Below are 22,697 nucleotides of genomic sequence, written 5' to 3' on the forward strand. Positions count from 1 at the left end.
TAGAGATACAGGCACAAAAAATATGCTTGGTATGTATCTAGCATGCATTTATCATTTTTTAGTTTATAATATAGTTATTTATGAACTTGTTAATCCTATCCCACCCCACCCCTACCTAAAGTACACCTAGATCACAATTCACTTGAGTTTGAATAACGTAAAATTCAATTTAGGTGTGAATTATGAAATTATATCAGGTCACATTTGATATAAACCAAAATTGGATTCATGAGAGTCATTTGAGTTAGCTAAGGGTTTTTTTTTTAACACAACACTGCTTTGTCTGTGTGCATTTGTTTATCATTAACCATAGATATGATATTCTGTTGTGTTACATTTTTCTTAAAAGCGTCCTTAACAAAATGGACAAAAGGAAGAATATTCCAGATGGAAACACCTGCAGCACAAAAGAAGAGGTTCTTTATTACACTAGAACACAAATTTGATATAATTTAATGCATGAATGGGGTTATAACTTCTAAAACAAGACAACATGTCAGGATGCCTGAATCTATATTATGGAATCTCCTAAAACACAAAGGCTAAAAGAAAAAGGCAAAATTGCATCAGCTTTTGTGGTTTGCAAATAACTGCAGGGAAGAGAAGCATCACAATTATAGAAAGGGATGGATTGAAGACATCAATTAAAAACAGGTTGCACTTTACAGAGGGGCCATTTAGACAAAAGCTTCAACTTTATTTAAGGCAATGAAAGAAAAATGGAAGTGAAGTGTCTAGTGAAGAAACTTTTATTGCAAGTGTTGGTTGGTTCAATCATTTTCAAAATTGAGTTTAATTGCATCATGTTAAAATTATCAGAGAGGCAACCAGTGCCTATGAAGGAAGACATGGCAGCTAAATATTCTGACATTTTGAAGAAAATAATCAAAGAAGGTAGATATATTGATTAACAAATTTTTAATGTGGATGTAACACATTTATTCTGGAAAAGGATGCCTTCTAGAATATACATTTTTAGAAAGAAAAAAAAACTCAGCATGTATTTAAAGTGTCTAAGAATCACCTTATCCTTTTATTGGGAGCTAATGTTGAAAGGTATTTTAAATGAAAACTAATACTTGTTTATTGGTCTCAAAATCCTTGCACTGTGAGTCTACAACCATCAATTGTTTCTAGTTCTTTGTTGGGCAAATAAGAAACTGTGGGTGACTAATGTTGTTACCAAAGATTGATTTTCAAGTTGTTTTAGCCCAGCTATTGAAAAATATTGCAAGGCAACAATATCACATATTTAAAACATTGCTGATTTTAGATAATGTCCCAGATTATCTCTCAATACTTTGTTCATTGTGTGAGAATATGAAAACACAAATTTGCTGAGATGTGTGGATAAAGCTTTCTGTATCTACCAGCATATGTATGGAGATTTAAAGGGAAGACAATTCAATCTACACTGTAAAATATTTTAAATAACAATAATGATGTTTTCTGCAAATTATATCAATGTAGGGCTTATCTTTAAGTACCACATTCAGTAATTTTTTAATTTTTAAAGTTTTTCTTTCTATAACTTCTCTATTACTTTGTAATAAATTTGCATTAGAAATATATTTTTTCTTATCTTTTGTTCTTATGTTAATAAACAGATAATGAACTTACTTAAAATTTTATTTGCATATCTCTATTGGGCTGGAACCAATTACTGTATTTTATTAATGTAACCACTTTGCAGAATTTATTATTCATACTAATCAGGACCTGGATGCATATATTCCTTAAAGGGAGGGTTTTGTTTGTTGTTCAGTCATATCCGATTTTCCATGACTCCGTGGACCATACTGGCCGTGGGGTTATCTTGGCAAAGATACTGGAGTGGTTTGCCATTTTCTTCTCCAATGGATTAAAGTAAACAGAAGTTACATGATTTGCCTAGTGTCATGCAGATAGTAAGTGTCTGAGGCTAGATTTGAATTCAGTTCTTCCTGACTCTAGGCCCAGCTCTTTGTCCACTGAGCCATCTGGCTGCCCCTGAGCCATCTAAGGGGCCAAAGGGAGGGACCATCTCTTATTTATTTTTGTATCTTCAGTTCCATGGATATTGCTTTACACATAGTAGGTACTAATAAATGTTGAAGATTGCTATTTACATATATGTAACAATTGAAGGACAGGGAGAGATGAAGAGAGAAAAGGAGGAAGGGTTCAGTAGGTTCTGAAACAACTTACCAGTTAATTCTTCACAGGTTTTCACTGCTCTTTGTCTGTAGATCTTCAGAAATGTGATAGTCCAGAGTGAGGACACCAGTGAGGACCAAAGTAATTTTCCTTGAGCACAGATCTGATCTTATGACTGTTCTGCTTGACTAACTCCAGTGCCTTCCTAATGCCTCTAGGATTATGTATCTATGTGTATGTATGTGTATATATATATGTCTATGAAAAATATTGAATATATTAAAACAGTAAAAGTTAAATTAAAAATAAAACTATACATACAGGTATATACCATGTACATATGTAGGAATACATATACATAGTAGGCACTTGATGACTGAATGACTGAAATTGTTTTCCAGAGTCTCAATGACCCTTGGATTGGAATAGCAAAAGAACTTTAACCAGAATAGAATAATGCTCATCGTCCGTCTGTTTCACATGCGTTTCAGAGCACATTCCAATGTTATTGCGGATTGCTGTTTTACCTTCAGTGGCCATTTCTTGTGTACAGCTGCTTGGGACAAAACCTTAAAAATCTGGGATGTAAATGCTGGAGGGTTTCGAAGTGAGGGAGCCTGTGTAACTCTGATGGAAGGTCATGAAGGTTCTGTCAGTTCCTGTCTTTTTACCAGAGATGGTAAGCTATTTACATGATTTCAGATTCAGTATTACAGTGAAAATGCTTTTTAATATTCTATAAATACACAAGTTCTTTGGTACAGTTATACATAACACAATGTTAACCATCCTTGAGAGGATCTAACTCTTTAATAACTCTGTTATCGATAATAAACAAGGATGATGATTTTCCACAAGGACAATAGAGAGCATCTACATAACATGAGACAAAGGAGCTAAGAGGGAGGGTCATATACGTATGTAATCTTGCAATTGAAAATTGCAGATTTCCCATATCCCTCCTTTTTTCTCTACCAGTTGCCACCAGTCTGGTTCAAGACCTCATCACTTCTCACCTGAACTATTGCAGTAGCCTCTGACTTGATCTCCCTGCATCAATTCTCTCCATTCTCCAGCCCATTATCCATACAGTTGTCAAATTAGTATTCTCCAAACATAGAGCTAGCCATATTAATCCCCTGCTCAATAAGCCCTGCTCCCCCCCACATAGAATAAAATAAAAGCTGTTCTATTTGGCATTAAAAACCCTCTACACTCTCCTTTCAGCCTATTTTTCTAGACTTGTTGCATATTACTTCCCAACATGAACTGTGTCTTAGTCAAACTGGCCTACTTGCTGCCTGCTATATACAATGGTTTTTTGGATAGACGATCTTCCATTTATGGAATTTTCTCCCTTCCCATCTCTGCCTCTTGGATTCCCTAGCTCTCCTCAGGCATAGCTTAAGTCACATCTCCTATAAAAGGTTTCTCTTGGTACACCTAGTTGTTTGTGTTCCCATTTCTCTGGAAATTATTTTGTATTTACTTATCTGGGTATGTGTTGCATGCCGCCAGAAGAATGTAGGGACTATTTATTTGGCTTTTGTTTTTGTATCTTTAGCACCTAGCCCAATGTTTTATACATGTTAAAGTGCTTAATAAATGCTTATTAAATTGAATTGAATTGAAAATGAGCTAGCAAATACAGTTCAGCCCATGACCCACTCTCCCATATGTAGGCTCCCTGTCAACTCTCCCTCATTCAGGATGTGTATTGTTGGGTCGGCCTCCACTCAAACCAAGAGCTTACCAGCCCACACTGATGTTCCATTTGTCAGGCTAACAAGAGGATATGTAGTTCAAAGCAAAAGACATTTAACTAAAATATAGTGCTTAAAAAAAAAAAGACAATTTCCATAAAACACATAAGGGTGTATACTCCTGCAGATTCCCATACATCTGGTGAGAATAAGTATGCACATAAGGAACATTTGTGGGAAAGGGAACATGTACAGAGAGTGTACATGTGGCCAAGGACTATATGTAAATGATGGGGGCGGGGCCCAAGCCAAGATCTTCGCCTCTTGCCCCAAAGGGAATCTGGCTCCCTTTTGTCTGAGCCGCAGAAAGGCCTTACTCTGGTCTCAAACGGTTCCTTATCGACTCCCCTTATCTCCCTTTGAAAGTCCTAGCCCCACCCTTTGATCTTGTGCAGATGCCTTTCAAACTTCTGCCTTCCAGTTCCCTCCCTCGGCTATTCCCATTGTCTATTCAATCTCTCAGACCTCCCCAATTAGAATTCTTACCTAGACCCTTTTCCCCACCCCCTTCTCTGGCCACCCAAAGTTACTTTAGTATTTAAGATCCACCTTGGCCCCCATTCAGAGGCTGAGAACCTCTCTTGCCCGCTCGTCTTTATGGGCGTCACCTGGCTGAGAATCTCTCGTGCCCCAAAGGCTGAGCTTTTCTCATGCCTGCCTGTCCTTACGGGCGTCACCTGGCCTATGTGATTTATCATTAATAAACTTTTCCTCTGGCTGAAGAAGATTTGAGTTGAATTCACTCAGCAGGGCCTGGTACCTCGATTTTGGGTTTGCAGCACCCCAAAAATCCTAGACCTCTTCATAAAGAGGGCACACGTAAAGAATATATATGGCGTGGAAGCATGTGTGGCCAAAGCAACTAGAATTCCTAGGGAATGACAACAACAACAATTAACATTTATTTATATAATGCTTACTGTGCCAAGTGCTTTACAATTATTATCTCATTTGATCTTGAAACAATCCTGGGAGGTAGGTGTTATTATTATCCTCATATTTTTACAGATAAGGAAACTGAGGCAGACAGGTTAAGTGACTCACCCAGCATCACCCAGGTAGTAAGTGTCCGAGACTGGATTTGAACTCAGGTCTTCCTGATAGCAGGCCCAGTGCTGTGGCCATTGAACCACCAACCTGCCCCAACATTAATTATGCCCAGTATTCCTTCTGAGTTGCTTCTCTTGCCTGGTGCTACTTTCCCTGCAAAGCCACCAATAATCACAGCTGATCTGGTGATGTGTTGTAGCTGCAGGATGCTAGTAGGTAGGCTGGTTGGACTTGCGGTCATCTAAAGGCATGTTTCTACTAGGCGGCTCTCAGCTTCCATCTGCTGGTCTTCTCATGAATTGCAGTTGCTACCCAGCCTCTCCCACCCATGAAGGAGAAGCCATTGGGCTATTCCAGTTGTGATTTGAATTCAGGCCCACAGCCTCAGCAGCCAGGCAACAGAAGATCTTACTCAAATTAAATGTGTTTTTTTGAACCCCTTTTGAGTCTGTTTCTGTCTTAGAACCCAGTCTCAGAACCCAGTATACCATTTGACTTAAGGTGATTAAATTCCTTTCACCTTGTGTAAATTCCCAAGGGCTCACCAACATAGAAAGAGGATGGCAACACATCGTCCAGCCTTTCTGCCAGCAACAAAACCACTGCCTTCCCTGTAATAATATTAGGAAATTAGGCCAAAATACCTTTCATGCATAATAAATAGAAGGTTATTCTTTTTAGATACAATTAGAACATGTTCTAGGTTTGGGCTATAAAGCAGAATTCAAACATGTTTCTTCTGGTGTGAATAATGTCTTTAAATTAAATAGTGGAATTCCAGTGATCATTACTACAATTTTGGAGGTAATATAGGGATGAAAATCGAAGTAATTAGATCACTACTTCAAATACATTTTCTTAAACAGAGTTCATTCATTCAATAGCCATTTTTAAGAGTCTCCTATTTAGTAAATACTATGCTAGGTACTGAGGAAGATGAGAAAGTTAGGTAAGATTCAGTACCGGATCTTATGGAATTCAGAGTCTAGAAGGGAGATGAGACACAAACACAAATTATAATAATACATACCATTTCCATGCATCTGCTAGAGAGTTACCAAAGCGCTATGTGAAATTCCAAGCAAAGGTCATTATGAATTACTGTAATGTGGCACATTTCCATCTCCCTTAATTCTAGGTACATAGATTTACAAGCAAGGAATACGTTAGAAAATAACAATTGCTTAATGAAATTTTCTGAAAACTGGTGTTCAAATGTTATCCTCATTGATCAAATTTCTTTTGCTCATAATTATGGTTGTAGTTTCTCTTGATCAGAGATTGATTAGAGAAGCTTTTCAGGAAAGACTTCCTCCCATTTGTTAGGTGCCAAGAAACATATCACAGATCATCATAAAGCTTCTGCAGAAGCCCCAGTGACTCATAGATTCTCAGCTACTACATGCACAATCTTTGTCAGTTAAAAAAAAAAAAGAAAAGAATGGAGGTACAAATAAATTAGCTTAGATTTCCAAGAATTAGAAAAGGCTAAGGACTGGGTTAATATCTTACTTAAAATAAGATATTAAATCTTCAAAGTCAGAACTTTCTTCCCAGTGCTTTTTAACTATGTCCTCTATTGTCATGTTAATAGAGATGTGAATCATTTAGCCAAACCAGACAGGGGTTTTCAACATCTTTTTGAAGTGTGACTAATAAGAGCCTGTCATTAAAGGTCACTCAGCTAGTTTGACTGACTAGAGGAGATTACTCCATGAAAAAGCCCATGAATTTCCAATTTTGTGTTTCAGCCTCACTTATTGTATCTGGAGCATATGACAAAATGGTAACAGTCTGGGATGTGGCCGGAGGATATAAAAAGTGTACATTAAAGGTATTGATTTACTGATACGAGGTAGAAAGAAGCCATGTACAAATGACTATTGATGGATTAAGAAACTGAAGCAGGATTTCAGGATTAAAATACTGGAATCTGATTATAGTTTGAATTGTGTCCCATGGGTACTCAGTTTCTCCATCTGCAAAATGAGGGAGATGAGCTACAATAAAAGCCGGTTTTTCTCTACAATACATGTAGTTGGTTTAAATATGCCCAGGCTAATTTCTGGTTCATAAGTGTATTACTAGCCAACCATCTGCCAACATTTATTGAATGACAGGTGCTCTAGGGGATATAAAGAAGAGTCAGACACAGTCCCTCTCCTCACTGAGCTCACAGTATAGTATACAAAGACAAGGATCTAGTGTATAAGATACAAGGACACGAAGAGTTACAGAGGGGCAATTGCCAGATGAGAGGTACAAAGAGTACAATTCAATTCAGCAAAACTTTTGAAGCACTTAACCTGTGCCAGATCCTGAGGATGGAAAGATGAAAGCAGATGCAATCCTTTCTCTCCTGAAACTTACTATTTAATAGGGAAGGTGTTACAAGTACACAAATAAGGATGATACCAGTTAGAATGAAATAAGGGGAAAGAACATAGTGCTTTTGGAAAATTTGAGGAGGAAGAGTTCTTTTCTAGCTTGGGGGTAAAGGTCGAGGGAAAGGATGTGAAAGGATATGAAACCTGAATCCCTTGAAGGAAGGGAGAGATTTCAAAGACAGTAAGTAAATAATAGGACCTGAACTGGTCTTTAAAGGATGTTGAACATTCAATTAAACAGAGGAGAGGGAAGAAGACATTCCAGGTGGGGCAATGGCATGAGCAGAGGCAAATAGCAAGAAAGTAGCTGAGGAGATTGGTTTGGTTATAGATGACCCAGTAGAAGATATGGCTGGAAGACTGGAGCCAGACTGCCTAAATACTATAATCCTAGGCGTTTGTTCAGATGAGTCCAGTCCTCAGAGAACAGAGCGATTGTCTCACGGTCCAGTCTTTTGCTGAAGATCAAAGAGAATGGTCTTTACTGGAAGAGTGTATTCTTTTCTGAGATTCAGTACCTGTACACGTTCATCAGGGCTGGGCTGTTAGTGTCCTTAGGAAGCAAACTGCCTGACTGGCAGCTAAACTTGGGAATTCTCTGCACATTGTGTACTTCTCTTTATTCAGTCTGAGCCCAACTTTGCACAACCTGAAAGCACTTCAGACTTGGAGCTAAGTCCTGGAGCAGGAAAGTTGCATGTACAGGGATGCTTAGGAAAGTAAGATCTGTTTTTAACTCTCCCATGTGTTTCTCAGAGAGTTAAATGTTGGATTCAGTCTGATGGTACGGACGAATTATTAATTCTCCTCAAACTCAATTTTGTCATCTGTAACAACGAAGGGGTTGGACTCAGCCTCTAAAGTCCCTTCCAGCTCTAAATCTGTGATCCCAGGATCCTGTGAATTATGAAGACTAAAAGATAGTAGTATTATGTATACTTCCATAATTAATCCATCGTCAAAGCCTGACAATCAAAAGCAAAGGAACTACTTAAAGCTGGCATGAAAAATAGGCTGTTTCCCTCCATATAATCTGTAATGTAAGAAGTGAAGAAGCCTTTTAGTTTCTTTTTTTAAAAAAATTTATTTATTTTTAGTTTTCAACATTCACTTCCACAAGATTTTGAGTTCCAAATTGTCTTCCCATCTCATCCCTCCTCCCACCCCAAGAGGGCATGCACTCGGTATACCACATCCCCCTAATCTGCACTCCTTTTTATCTCTCTCCCCCTTCTTTTATCTCCTTCCCCTTCTATTTTCCTGTAGGGCAGGATAGGTTTCTATACCCCATTTCCTGTATTTCTTATTTCCTAGTTGCATGTGAAAACAATTTTTTTTAACATATGTTTTTAAAACTTTGGGTTCCAAATTTTCTTCCTTCCTCCCTCCCCACCCACCCTCATTGAAAAGGCAAGCAACTTGATACAGGTTGTATATGTGTAGTCATGCAAAAACACTTCCATAGTAGTCATGTTATGAAAAACTAAGTATATTTCCCTTTATCCTATTCTACCCCCCATTTATTCTATTCTGTTTTGACCCTGTCCCTCAGAAGTGTTTGCTTCTGATTATCCCCTCCTCCAATCTGCCCTCCCCTCTATCATCCCCCTGCTCTCTTGTCCCCTTCCCCCTTATTTTCCTGTAGAGTAAAATAGATTTCCACACCCAATTGAGTGTGTACATTATTCTCTCCTTAAGAGAATAAGATTTACTCATTCCCTCTCACCTTCCCCCTCTTCCCCTCCACTGTAAAAGCCTTTTCTTGTCTGTTTCATGTGAGATAATTTACCCCATTTTACTTCTCCCTTTCTCTGTCTCCCAGTATAATCCTCTCTTACCCCTTAATTTTATTTTCCAGATATCACCCCTTCATCTTCAACTTACCCTGTGCCCTCTATCTCTCCATCCATATATATACATACATATAATTTTTTTCCTCCAACTACCCTAATGCTGACAAAGGTCTTATGAGTTACAAATATCATCTTTCCATGTAGGAATGTAAACAGTTCAACCTTAATAAGTCTCTTTTGATTTCTCTTTCTTTGTTTACCTCTTCATGTTTCACTTGAGTCTTGTATTTGAAAGTCAAATTTTCTATTCATCTCTGGTCTTTTCATCAAGAATGCTTGAAAGTCCCCTATTTCACTGAATGACCATTTTTTTCTCCTGAAGGGTTATACTCAGTTTTGCTGGGTAGGTGATTCTTGGTTGTAATCCTATTTCCTTTGCCCTCCAGAATATTGTATTCCATGTCCTCCAGTCCCTTAATGTAGAGCTGTTAAATCTTGTGTTATCTTGATTGTGTTTCCACAATACTTGAATTGTTTTTTTCTGGCTGCTTGAAGTATTTTCTTCTTGACCTGGGAACTCTGGAATTTGGCTATAATATTCCTAGGAGTATTCTTTTGGGGGTCTCTTTCAGGAGGTGATCAGTGGATTCTTTCAATTTGTATTTTGCCCTCCGATTCTAAAATATCAGGGCAGTTTTCCTTGATAATTTCTTGAAAGATGATGTCTAGGCTCTTTTTTAGATCATGGCTTTCAGATAGTCCAATAATTTTTAAATTCTCTCTCCTGGAACTATTTTCCAGGTCAGTTGTTTTTCCAATGAGGTATTTCACATTGTTTTCTATTTTTTCATTTTTTGGATTTGTTTTACAGTGTCTTGATTTCTCATAAAGTCACTCTCTTCCAATTGCTCTATTCTAATTTTTAAGGAAGTATTTTCTTCAGTAAGCTTTTGGACTTCCTTTTCCATTTGGCCAATTTTGCTTTTTAGGGCATTCTTCTCCTCATTGGCTTTTTGGACCTCTTTTGCCATTTGGGTTAGGCTATTTTTTAAGGTGTTATTTTCTTCAGTATTTTTTGGGGTCTCCTTTAGCAAGCTGTTGACTTGTTTTTCATGATTTTCTTGCATCACTCTCATTTCTCTTCCCAGTTTTTCCTCTACTTCTCTTACTTGCTTCTCAAAATCCCTTTTGAGCTCTTCCAAGGCCTGGGACTGATTCATATTTTTCTTGGAAGCTTTGGATGTAGGAGCTTTGACTTTGTTGTCTTCTTCTGGTTGTATGTTTTGATCTTCTTTGTCACCAAAGTAAGATTCTATAGTCTGACTCTTTTTGTGCTGCTTACTCATGATCCCAGCCAATTACTTGAGTTACAAACTGTTAAGGTAGGGGTCTGTTTCCAGTGTGGAGAATGTACTGTCCCAAGCTTCGAGGGTTTTGTGCAGCTGTTTTCAGAGATACTTCTAGGGACCTTAAATTTTCAGTTCTTCTAAGGTGCTATGATCAAGGGGTGAGGTGTTTACTCCTTTCCTGACCTGTCATGACTCTGGTCATGAGTAGCCACAAGCACTCTTTTCTGTCTTGCAACTGTGAGGAGGAGCACTCTTCCTCTCCCCAGGACCACCACCCAGAACTGTGACTGAGATCTGAGCATGGGCAAAGCAAGTGAATCCTGCACTAGCAAAGAGATCTCTGCAAGGGACTGGGGCAGAGACCACGGCACTTCTCTCTCTCATCGCAGACACAGATTTTTCCCACTGACCTTCTAAGCTGTCTTTGGCATTTGTGGGTTGAGAAGTCTGGAAACCACCACAGCTGCCCACCATTCAGTCCTCTGAGGCCTGCTCCAGGTTCGCTGAGGCATGGGTGCCCATGCCAAACTGCCCCTCATTTCCCCACCCAGCATGATATATGCCTTTCTGTTCAACCATCCAGGCTGTCTTGGGCTGGAAATTTGTTTCACTTTATCTTTTAGTGGGTTCTTCTGCTTTAGAATTTGTTCAGAGCCATTTTTTACAGGTATTTGGAGGGGTTTGGGGGAGAGTTCAAGCAAGTCACTGCTTTTACTCTGCCATCTTGGCTCCACCTCCCCTTTTAGTGTCTTTATAAAAGTTTTACGTTAGTTTTTTTTAAAGAGCAAAAATCCACTTTCTCTTCCTCATATCCCCCTCCCTTATCCCTTTCCCCCACCCTGAAAAAGAAAGAAAAACAAAACTTCTGTTAGGACCATGTATAGTCAAACAAGACAAATTTCTAGACTGGCCATGTGAAAAAAAAATCTATGTCTCTATCAGTACTCTGAGGAAGAAGATCTTTCCTCAAAATTTCCAAAAGACATTTGTTCTTTCCTCTTATGTCATTCTAACTGGTATCACCCTTATTTGTGTACTTGTCACATCTTCCCTATTAAATTGTAAGTTCCATGAGAGAAAGGATTGTACCTGCTTTCATCTTTCCATCCTTAAAACCAAGCATAGGATCTGGTACGTTGTAAGTGCTTCAAAAGTTTTGCTGAATTAAACTGTACATCACCTCTCTACCAGGAGGTGGGTAGCATGGTTCACTTTGAGTTGTCTGAAATCATGGTTGATCATTGTGTTGATCAGAATTTCTAAGTTTTTCTGAAGTTTTGTCTTTATAATGTTGTTATCGTATAAATTGTTCTCCTGGTTCTGCTCATTTCACTTTGTATCAGTTCATGCAAGTCTTCCCAGGTTTCTCTGGAACCATCCCCTTTAGCCCTTTAGTTTCAACATTCAATGTCAGAAATATATTTTTTTAAAATGAACATTAATTATTCTTAGCAACCCAAACTAAAAGTTCTCCTTCATGCAGCTGAACCTTTGGCAAACTGTGAGGCAGAAATAAGGATTGAGATAAAGTAATCTTAAGAGCTAAAATGGATGAAGGGTTGGCTATTTCAAAATCAGGAGTACAGTATTAAGGCTTACTAGACTAAGTAGTCTTGGTCAGGTTTGTTTCCAGAGGAACCTCTAATGATCTGTTAATTGGTGGAAGTAGTGCATTCCCCCCACTGGAGATCTTCAGTCAGAGGCTGTAGGATCATTTGTCTGGGTTGTTGTAAGGGAGACACTTGTTCAGCTAGCTACAGGTTAGGCTAGATGGCTCCTGAAGTACCTTCTGATTCTGAGAGTCTGTGATTATAATTGTATATAAAAGTATACTTTTCCTCCTATATGATACCACCCTTTAGATAATTTGAATGCTAGTATGAATGACAATTGCAGATTTTTTGCAGGTTTCTTTTTTAAAAAAAGGCAGTTTTACAGAACTGTTGCTTAAATACCATTTTCCCCTTCATCTGTTTTTCAGAATAATTATGCAGTATTCTCAAAAAGAATTCAAAGAAGTATAATTTTTAAATTTATTTTAAGCCTTTAATGTTTCTGTAACATGAAAAATAGCTTTGATTAGGCAAAAGAAGCAGAATTCATGGCTTTCATTTCAGTATAAAGTCATTTGAGAGTTACTGATACTAGTTTTATTCTGTTATAAAAGTAAGAAAGCTTTTACTTTGGGGTCCAGTTAAGTTTCACTTTCCTGCAGGGACACGAAGACTGGGTGATGGATGTTGCAATTAGCAACAACAGAAAATGGGTTATTTCTGCTTCAAAGGTAAAACTTACAAATATTTCATTAATTCTAAATCTCTATTGCATTAGCTAAAATTTATATATATGCTACATATACATATGTATATATATGCTACATATATATTATTTGCTATCAAAGGAAATTCCTTTCAGAGCAGGTAGGACAACTAATACAGAGACTTAATTTTAATACAGACTAGTGGGGAGAGAGCAGATGAACTTTTTGGCTGGGAAAGTCTACTGCAGAAAGTCAGTGGAGAACTCTGAGTCTCCTTGTACCTATGAATTCAATTCAGATTTATTCATTCTTAAGCTGTGTTAATGACATTGGCTAACTTAAAATACTTTCATTTAAAATCATAGAATGTAAAGCTCTAAACCTGAGAGGTCATTCTTACTTCAGTAATTTGGAGACAAATGTTTATACAGACATAAATTAATTCCTTGGAATTTTCCCCATTGCAAAGATTCTTGGAAAGATTCAGTCATTTTCTGGAGAAATTAGTTGTTTTCTTAATTACCCAACAAATCTAGCCTCTATATCATCTCCTCAACTTGGTTGTAATCCATAGTGCTCATAGACCTCTTTGGACAGATAGCAAAAGGAGGATCTCAAATCAGTTAAACTCGTCAAGTATTTATTAAACATCAACTATGTGCAAAGTACTGTACTAGGCTGGCATTGACAAAAGCAGTGAAATAGTCCTTTTCCCTTGTAACAATTAAAATTAAGGTAGACTGAGGTACAAAGTTCTGAGCATGATCAATTTCTCAGGAAAGCAGGAATTTACCAATAAATAGGATCTTAGCTTCCCCAGCAAATCTAAGATCCTGAATGAAGGGGACAGCTCTTTTTCATAATTTTGAGGAGTATAGAAAATAGGAGGGCTAACATCATAGATGGAAGAGAATATGATTGGATGGAAATTGGGAATGAGGGCTAGCAACAACACCCTTCCTTCCCTCCTGTGACTAAGAAATGTTCATTGTTTGAGTCCAACTACTTATGCAAGGACAGAGAAAATAGACCAGACTTCTTTGATTAATGAAACAGACATCTTTGAAGTGTAGTTTGGTGGTATAAAGATACTAGATCAGACTCACTGGTGTCTACTTACCTCCTTCAAGGTTAACAGATTTCCTTGATATAAGAATAGAACAGCGATTAACAGAACTGGATTGCTAAACTTAATTCACTGCAGGTCAGCTAAATTTCTGAATTAAGTTCAGAGATAAAAAATCATGACTTTGGCAGTTAACAGGGCAAACTCAATTAACTGGAAATAGGGTCAATTAAAAAAGGCACAAAATCAATCTGATTATTTCACCCTTAAACCTTAAGAAATATTCCACTGGGAAGCATACAACATGTACACAGATAAGTAAATATAAAGCATATGCAAAGTAGTTTCTAGAGTGGGGGTAACACTAACAATTATGGGGATCTACAAAGTCCATGAGTAGGAGGTAATGCCTGAGCTGAGCTTTGAGGCAAGCTAGTGACTCTAAGAGGTGGAGGTAAGGAAAGGGGACTTGCTAGGCATGGCAGACATCCTTTGAAAAGGCACGGATACAGGAGATGGAATGGTGTGTATAGTAGTTGGCAGGTAAGCAAGGTTGGCCGTAATGTAGTAGGTATGAGAGGGAGTAATGAAAAGTGAGTCTGCAAAAACAGGGAGGATCCAGATTGTGAAGCACTTTAAATGCTAAATAGAGGAGTCTATATTTGTTCCTAGAAGGCAATAGGGAGTCCCTGAAGTTTATGGAACAGGGGAATGACATGGTCAATATGCTTTAGAAATTTCACTTTGGCAGTTGTGTGAAAGATGGATTTGAGAGGAGAAAGACTGGAAGACAGGAAAACAATAAGAGACTGCTGCTGCAGTAGTTCAGGTGAGAAGTGATGAGAGCCTTAAGTAGGGTGGTAGCCTCATAAATTGAGAGAAGGGGAGAGATATAAGAGATGCTGTGAAGGTAGAATCCAAAACATCTGGCAAATGGTTGTGTATGGGGAGTGAGGAGGAGCTGAGGATAACTCTTAGGTTGCAAACTTGGCTGACCAAGATGGTGGTATTCATAAGAGAAATTGGGAAGTTAAGAGGAAGAATGGATTTAGGAGTAAAGGTAATGAGTCCCATTTTGGACATGTTAATTTTGCAATGCCTATAGGGTACAGAGGTAAGGCAGTTAGTGATATAAGAATGGAGTTCAGGAGACAAATGAAAGCTGGTTATGTAGATGTGGGGGTCATGGGCAGAAAAATGATAAGTGAACCAATGGGGACTCATGACATCACTGAAAGACAGAGAAGTCTCAAGATAGAACAACTGCGGTCTACCCACACTTAAGGGACGGGGTATGGATGATGATCCCACAAATGAAACAGAAGAGAATTCCACAAAGGAGACGGAAAAGGAGAATCCAAACAGTTAAGAAGAGGACCAAGAGACAGCGTGTCACAGGATCCACGGGAGGAAAGAATATTTAAGAGGAAGGGATGTTTGTTAAAGTCAAAAGCTGCAGAGAGCTCAATGAAGAGAAAAAACTCTTTAGGGCTTTTTCATAATTCCTAGAACATCATAGGCATTTTAAAGGGCTTGTTTGGTTGATTTAGCAGTTAAGAGATTGTTGGTAACCTTGGAGAGAACAGGTTCTATCAAGTACAGGGGAAGGAGGGCATCATTAACCATATTGAAAGGAAATAAGGAGTGGGAAATGAGGAATTGCTGGTCATGAGTGTAGATGACTTTTTCTAGGAGTTTGGCTGCAAAAGAGATATGAAATAGAGGATAACTGAAAGAATGGCAGGGTCAAGTAAATGTTTTTTTTTTTAAGGATGAGAGAGAGATGGGAATGTTTGTAGGCACCAAGGAAAGAAATAGTAGATAAGGAGAGATTAAAGGTGTTAGAGAGATGGAAAGAGAGAGACAGAGAGAATTACCAGCAGGGCAAACCCCAAGAGAAGATAGAGAAGGGAGGGATCAAGAGTGCAAATAGAAGACTTGAACTTGGCAAGGAGACTAGAGAAAATGAGAAGAGAAAGGGGGATGTTGTAAAGGGATTTAAGGTCTAGAATTGGGAAGAAGAGGGAATTCAAATGGAATGGCTTCTATTTTTTTCAATTAAGTAGATGATGTCCTTTGCTGAGATTGAGGTGGGAGGGAATTGTTTAGATATTTTGAGGAGAGAAGAGATTTGGAACATTTGCTGTGGGTAGTGTGAGAGTCTATTAGAGAAGAATGGAAGGATTGCTATGTATCAGTGGGGGCCAACTGAAATTCAATAACATAAATATATAGCTTCATTTTGTGACTTTTCCAGCACCCAAGGATAAGTTAAGAAGACAAATTGTAGGGATAACTAGGGTTGGGGTGTGGCAAAATATAAACATCAATAGGATAAGGGAATAAAAGAATTGAGGGTAGAACACAGTATAAAATTGAATTGCTCAAATATAGTGTTAAGATTCTGAAAGGAGGAAAAGTCAGTCATTCAGTAAACATTTATTAAATACCTACTATGTGCCTGATACTGTACTAAGTGCTAGTGATACATAGAGAGGCAAAAGATAATCCCTGCTCTCAAGGAGCTTACGTTATAATAAGGGAAGACAGTATACAAAAGGAAGCTGAAAATGTGGTTGGAGAGGAGGGAAGATACCTAGACAGGGGCATGATGAAGTCCCCAGGAGTTCTTCATTTGACTCTAGGCAAATGAGGAATGAGTCAAATGAAGAAATAAGTGGCTTGGATAGCCCCCTTAAATGGAGAAAAGTGAGTATAGAGCAGGAGTAGTGGACTGAGAGACTGAGAAGGGGTAGGGTGTGACTGGATGTATAACTGAGGTTGAAGAACAGGTTTAGGAAGAGGGCAGCAGAAGGAACGATGAATGAACAGGAGGTTATGGCCATGGAGGGGAATTTCAGATTTCTGGATCATGGAGAGTGAATATTTTCAGCATATAGAAGTACCCAAGTGTAAAGGCAGAGGATGGGATGGTAAGGACATAACAGAAAGTGTATCCAGGATGAGGGAGGTTGGCAGGGATACTGTGTCTTCCCATGAAGGACAAGTTCCTGAGATTGCAAGACCATGGAAGGAGTGTGAAAGGCAGAGATTTAATATGAAGGGAAGTTTGTTAACAATACAATGTGTATCTTTTTTTTTGTTTTTAGGCAATTGAGGTTAAGTGACTTGCCCAGGGTCACACAGCTAGTAAGTGTGAAGTGTTTGGTCTGAGGCCAGATTTGAACTCAGGTCCTCCTGACTTTAGGGCCAGTGCTCTATCCATCGTGCCACCTAGCTGCCCCTGTTAGCAACACAATGGAGATTTTCTATAGGGCAACGTGGAAGTAGGGAGCAGAACAAAAGACTTGGGATGGGTAGGACTAGGATAGATGGTAATGAGGGAGTAGAAAATTATAAACAGAGGACCAGAGTTTTTAGATTTCATCTTGGTAGATGGCAACACTGAATCTTAGGGATTTGGAGCAAGGGGAAAGGGACTTTCTTTGCTAGCCAAAAAACAGTTGATTATCTCATCCTTCCCAGTAAGCAATTAGTAACTCCTTCCCAGGTGAAGATGGGAGGGCTTGAGTTGATAATGATATAATTAAGTCATTAGAAGTAGCTTGGGAATCACTTATGAAGAATAATACAGCAAGTTCTGGGGGTTTTCTTATTCCTAAGATTTAGTCTAATCTAGAAGGGCTTGAGGATTTTTTGTTAAGTGTTTCACCCTTAAAAATGATACCCTTAAAATGGCTCTATAGACACACTTAGTAAGCAACTTTTGAGCCAATATTATTTTTTGGCCTGTAGTAGACCTTTAGTTAGGAAGTTATTTCCTAATAACTGTGATTCTTATTCCTTTATTTTCTTTTTTTGGTGTTGTTGTTGGCTGTCTTTATTTCCAAAATTTTGTGAAAAACTTTATTGCATTACTGCAGAGAACAGCAAATACCCCTAGTAACATACTAAATATTTAGTACATGGTTGGGAACACTGTAAATCTGAACCAGAACTTGAGTGTCTGGTCCAAGTCGGCCTTTTAGTGTGGCCATGGGTATAGCCTTGCATCAGAAGCAGGGATTCCTTAGGTTGGGTGCAGTTCAAAACAAAACTCTGCTGCTAGGGTGCCATCCAGTCAATGTCACTGAGGTTCTTGGCCAACCAAAACCTCAGTAGCTAAGTGTCCCAAATTAACAATAATAAAATTCTTCTGGAAGTCATTTCTGGCAGTGGCAAAGAGGCACGCAATGGAAGCCACTCCTGGAGGCCCTCCAGCTCCTCCACTTACAGCCCCTGCTGAAGGTACCACCTGAGGTATCACCACCATCCTGCTCATGGCTTTGAATGTCCTAAGTGCTCAACTCCATGTGGAATGATTTCTTTTTCCAAAAAGAACAATACCTGGAGCATTTCCTGATGTTTTCATAGAGGCATACACTAGAAAAGCAGTCCTATCTTATCTTTTGACCGTACTTTAATTTTTTGGAAATTCCAATGCTATAGTGTAATGTGTAGGGCCCTGAACAGGCCCAGGAGTTAGAAGAACTGGGTCCTAATCCTAGTTTTGCCAGTAATTATCCATGTGACCTAGGACAAATCACTTCCCCTCTGGGCCTTAGTTTCTTCATCTGTGAAATGGGTTGGGTTTTTTTGGTTTTGTTTTAAATTTTTTTTTTAAACAGGATGGTCTTTTCTGTGTGATGAATATTGTTTTTGGAATTTTAGGACACTACTATAAGACTGTGGAATATTGAAAAGGCTGGTCAAATTCCTCTGTTAATAGAATACAAAAGACTCCATGGTTTGCAAGTAATTCAGGTTAGTATTAAAGGAAATGGAGCTTAATGTTGTCTCTCATTTTCTGGTTTTATAAATCAACTTAGTAGAGAAAGAAAGAAACCCAACTAGAAACCAGGACAACCTAGATCCATAGTGATTAAAAAAACCCAACAAGTTATCCTCTTATTCCCAGGTGACTTATTTCTTTCTCTTACCTCTAAAAATGGCAGTGGTTCTGGAGTCAGAGGACCTCATTTTAAATCCTGACTCTGATGATTATTAACGTGTGACTTAACCTACCTGTGCCTTAGTTTCCTCATCTGTAAAATGAAAGAGTTGAATTAGATAGTCTCTGAGGTTCCTTCCAGCTGTAGATCTATGAGGCTCTGACTTTATTTTCATTATAAATAGTCTTAGACTCCAACTACATGCGTGTGTGTGTGTGTGTGTGTGTGTGTGTGTGTGTGTGTGTCCAAGGAATTAACCAGATACCCTACACCCTCAGTCATGTCTCCAGTGTCATATTAAAATTGAAGTCAAATTTTGGTGTGAAGGTGTCTTTGCCATTGTCAGTAAAGCTTTTCCCCTGTAGCTTCTTTCCTCCCCAGATCTATTAGAGCTACCAACCTCTTGACAGGTGCATCTCTGCTCTTCCTATGAAACCTACTTGCTTTTCTAGAGCACCTCTTCAGGTGTGGGTGGAAGGGGAAAGGCAGCAGATGTGATTCCTGGTATCAGCTGGTTAGCACTTCTGATATGCCAAGACTGCCATCTGATATGCCCTCTGCCATCCCCAGAGCCAGCCAGCAGTGAAGACGTAGGCCTTCCTGGTCAGGAGCCAAGAGCAGACTTTACAACATTCCAAACAGCTGCCTCTGAGTTTCCACATCTCTGTTTTCCTTGAAAGTAATTAGTTGTTTCTTTACTCCCTTCTGTAGGGACAGAATAGGGTCTTGGGTTTGGGAGTGAAGTGCTAGAAATGATGGCTAGAGCATTCAGGACTAAGTTGCTTAAACAATGATTGTGTGACTTAGTTTACAATGATTAAAGCTAGACAAAATGCTTATTTCTATAGAAAGCCTATAGAAGTTAGCAAAATACAAAGCCAGAAAATATATGTGTTTTTTTTCCTCTTATTTTTCAAAGGGGATGAGGGCAGGGCAGGAGAGGTTAGAGAGGGGAGACAAAGTTTTACAACATAAAAAAATCAAATTTCCTACCCAAAGCTTAAGTTTAGTGTACACAATTTAACTTATTGATTGTGAAGAAAACTCTAAAGTTCTTAATCTGGGGTCTGTAAACTTTTATTTTTTTATTTTTAATTTTTTTTTGGTTAGACAATGGGGTTAAGTGACTTGCCCAGGGTCACACAGCTAGTAAGTGTTATGTGTCTGAGGCTGGATTTGAACTCAGGTCCTCCTGAATCCAGGGTTGGTACTCTATCCACTGCCTCACTAACTGCCCTCTGTGAACTTGAAAAAAAAAATTGACAACTATTTCAAATCACATTTTATTTTCAAATGAAGATCTGTCTTTTTTGCCTTTCACTACGCCCTCCTCATCCCTTCCACTCAGAAAGTACAAAAAACAAGACCCCTATTACAAACATGTCTAGTCAAACAAAACAAATTCCAGCATTGACCATGTACCCTAAAATACATCTCAATCTATCACTTCTCTGTCGGGGGTAGGCAGCATGTTGCACATGAGTCCTCTGGGATTGTGGTTAGCCATGTTGTTGATCAGAATTCCCAAGTCTTTCAAAGCTAATTGTGTTTCAATATAATTGTCATCCTATGTGTTATGGTTTATGCAATTAACATTATCCTGAGAAGGGCTCCATTCGTATGCGTCACCAGACTGACCGCCAGAGGGGTCTGTGGCACAAAAAAGGTTAAGAACCTCTGCTCTAGAACTAGTATTTGCTATAAGAACTTTCCCAAATTGATTTAAAATTGAGTTCAAAATATGATGAAAATTATAGAATTTTGGAGCTGGGAGAGAAATTCAGTAGATCATTTAGTCTGCCTCTCCCTCCCCCCATTTTACAGATGAGGAAAGTAAAGTCTAGGGAGGATATGAAGAATAAAAAGAGTTGAGGTGTTGGAATAAAAATATTTGTGTCCAAATTCTGACTCTAAAACTTTGGGTAAAAAAATCACTTCCCCTCTCTGAGCCTCAATTTTCTCATCTGTAAAATGGGGATAGTACTACTATGCTACCTCCTTCACACAGCTGTAATGGGGAAAGTACACACCTTAAAGTACATATAAAGTGGGTTGGTGTTATTGCTCCCAATCCCATTACAAACTGATGGCAGAGCCAGGATTATAACCTACACCTCCTAATTCCCACACCAGGTCTCTTTCTGTTATATAATACTGGCTAGAGTCCTTCCCCAGAGTAAATCAAGCACATTTCTTTAATACTAGTCCGTTAGATAGTTTCCGGGTGCATTAGCAAGTTGGAAACATGCAGAATTGCCCCATAGACAAATGTCAGACTGTTCTGGACGGGGGAGGTTCAACTTCCATCATACAGTCTCAGGTCACACCACACAGTGCCGTACAAAAGCTAAATCTGGTATGTTTGGACAATGTCAATAGCTCAAATAGATAATCTGGGAACAGAAAGTCATTGTGCTGTGTAAACCTGGCAGTGGTGTGCTGGTACATGTTTAACAAATGCTTCTCTGGAAAAAAAATGTATGCATGACATGCTTTCAGGTTTAACCTGCATTATTGATATTTTCTCCATCACTTCCTTAAGCTTAGACAATCAACAAAACAATCAATAAAGCCATGATTTGTACTCTTTGCTGGTTTCTGAGGGCAAATCCTCACACTGAAAATTTAACAATCAAATTTTTGAGCCTGTTCAAGCTGGTTATAGCACACTCCTGAGACCTGATCTCCAAAAGTTATTAGGTTGTAAAAATACATTCAAATGTAGCAGTTAAGAGATACACATGTTTGTCACCTCTGATTGACATGTCCTCTCTATTATTCAAATATTTTATATCAGTGTGAAAAATGTGAAAAGGCTTTCTCACTCCTACAATTTGATGAGGAATTTGAATTGGTATCCAAATGTCTATCCTGTCGATTGGCTTCTCCTTCAAGACATGCTTTGCCAGCACCACCTGCAGGTGATGAAGATGAGAAAGATGTCCCAAAGAAATTGAAGATGTGAAGTCTTTGTCTGTACCTTTCTGGGGTATGCATGTGGTTGGTAACCTTCCACATGAGTCCTGCATGAAGGAGCAGTACGTGCCAGTCTTGGGTGGGGGATGACAGAACAGAACAGAACAATGGTGGCCCTATTCTGGAATAAATAGTTTATTTAAGTAAACAGATATGACAACTAGATTTCTTTGAGGGAAAAATTGAATATGAACTCTGAAAATGTTACTACACTTTGATTAAGTACATTGTAGCTGTCGTGGGTGAAAGATGAAATAACTGAGGAAACAAAGGTTCCAGATTCTGAGCCTATCAATTCATTAAGCAATGCATGCCAATCGCGTAACAAATTGGGACCAGGCCTCCTCAGCTTTGGCACTGGACCCTGAATATGGGGGGGGCAGATTTTTATGCATTAAAAAAACAATTAATCAAATAAAACCAACTAAGTAAAAGAAAACAACCAGGATACAACATTAGGTAATCTGATTTTTAAATGGAGGGAAGATTAAGGGCTCACCAAAATTGGGAGGGGGAGGGCAAGCAGATACAATTCCCTGAAATCAGAAAAAGAGGTCTCTTAGTTTATTGCCTGTATTCCATCAAAGGAACATGAAAACAATAACTGATTGACCAGGATGGGGCCAGTTTTCAGATAAGACATATGGGTTGTTTGAGATGTATAATTGTGAGAAAACTACTTGCATCAATCAAGACGGCATTTCTGGTCAGCATAACCTGGGTTCTTAATTAAGGGTCTCTAAGCAACAGGTCAAAGTGGTTCAGCTGCTCAGCCATGCAGGGCTAGGTTCAAACAATGCAGTCAAGTTTTCTCACAATTCCCATAACTGAATGAAAATTTCTGACAAGATAGAAATTGAACTAGACCCATAAGTGAACAGAAAGGGCAGTGAGCTAGCCTTAGAACTGAGTTGCAAAATGGAGTTGGTGTGGTTCACTCAATCCCCACAATTTCCTCATAGCTA

The 22,697-nt window shown here is 38.7% G+C and overlaps 1 protein-coding gene across 1 annotated transcript in view; it reads left to right on the forward strand.

Moving 5' to 3' along the window:
- WDR88 (WD repeat domain 88) overlaps positions 1-22,282 on the forward strand; it is a 61,448-nt gene extending 39,166 nt beyond the window's left edge. Inside the window, exons 7-11 of the mRNA XM_020984919.2 lie at positions 2,628-2,815; positions 6,701-6,783; positions 12,694-12,762; positions 18,476-18,568; positions 21,554-22,282. Coding sequence (XP_020840578.2) covers positions 2,628-2,815; positions 6,701-6,783; positions 12,694-12,762; positions 18,476-18,568; positions 21,554-21,721 — 601 coding nt within the window. The 3' untranslated portion in view covers positions 21,722-22,282. The remainder of the gene's footprint in view (positions 1-2,627; positions 2,816-6,700; positions 6,784-12,693; positions 12,763-18,475; positions 18,569-21,553) is intronic.
- Positions 22,283-22,697: the final 415 nt, after the last annotated feature.

This window comes from Phascolarctos cinereus, unplaced genomic scaffold (assembly GCF_003287225.1).
Source record: "Phascolarctos cinereus isolate Bilbo 61053 unplaced genomic scaffold, phaCin_HiC Scaffold_2;HRSCAF=192, whole genome shotgun sequence".
NCBI classification, from domain to species: domain Eukaryota; kingdom Metazoa; phylum Chordata; class Mammalia; order Diprotodontia; family Phascolarctidae; genus Phascolarctos; species Phascolarctos cinereus.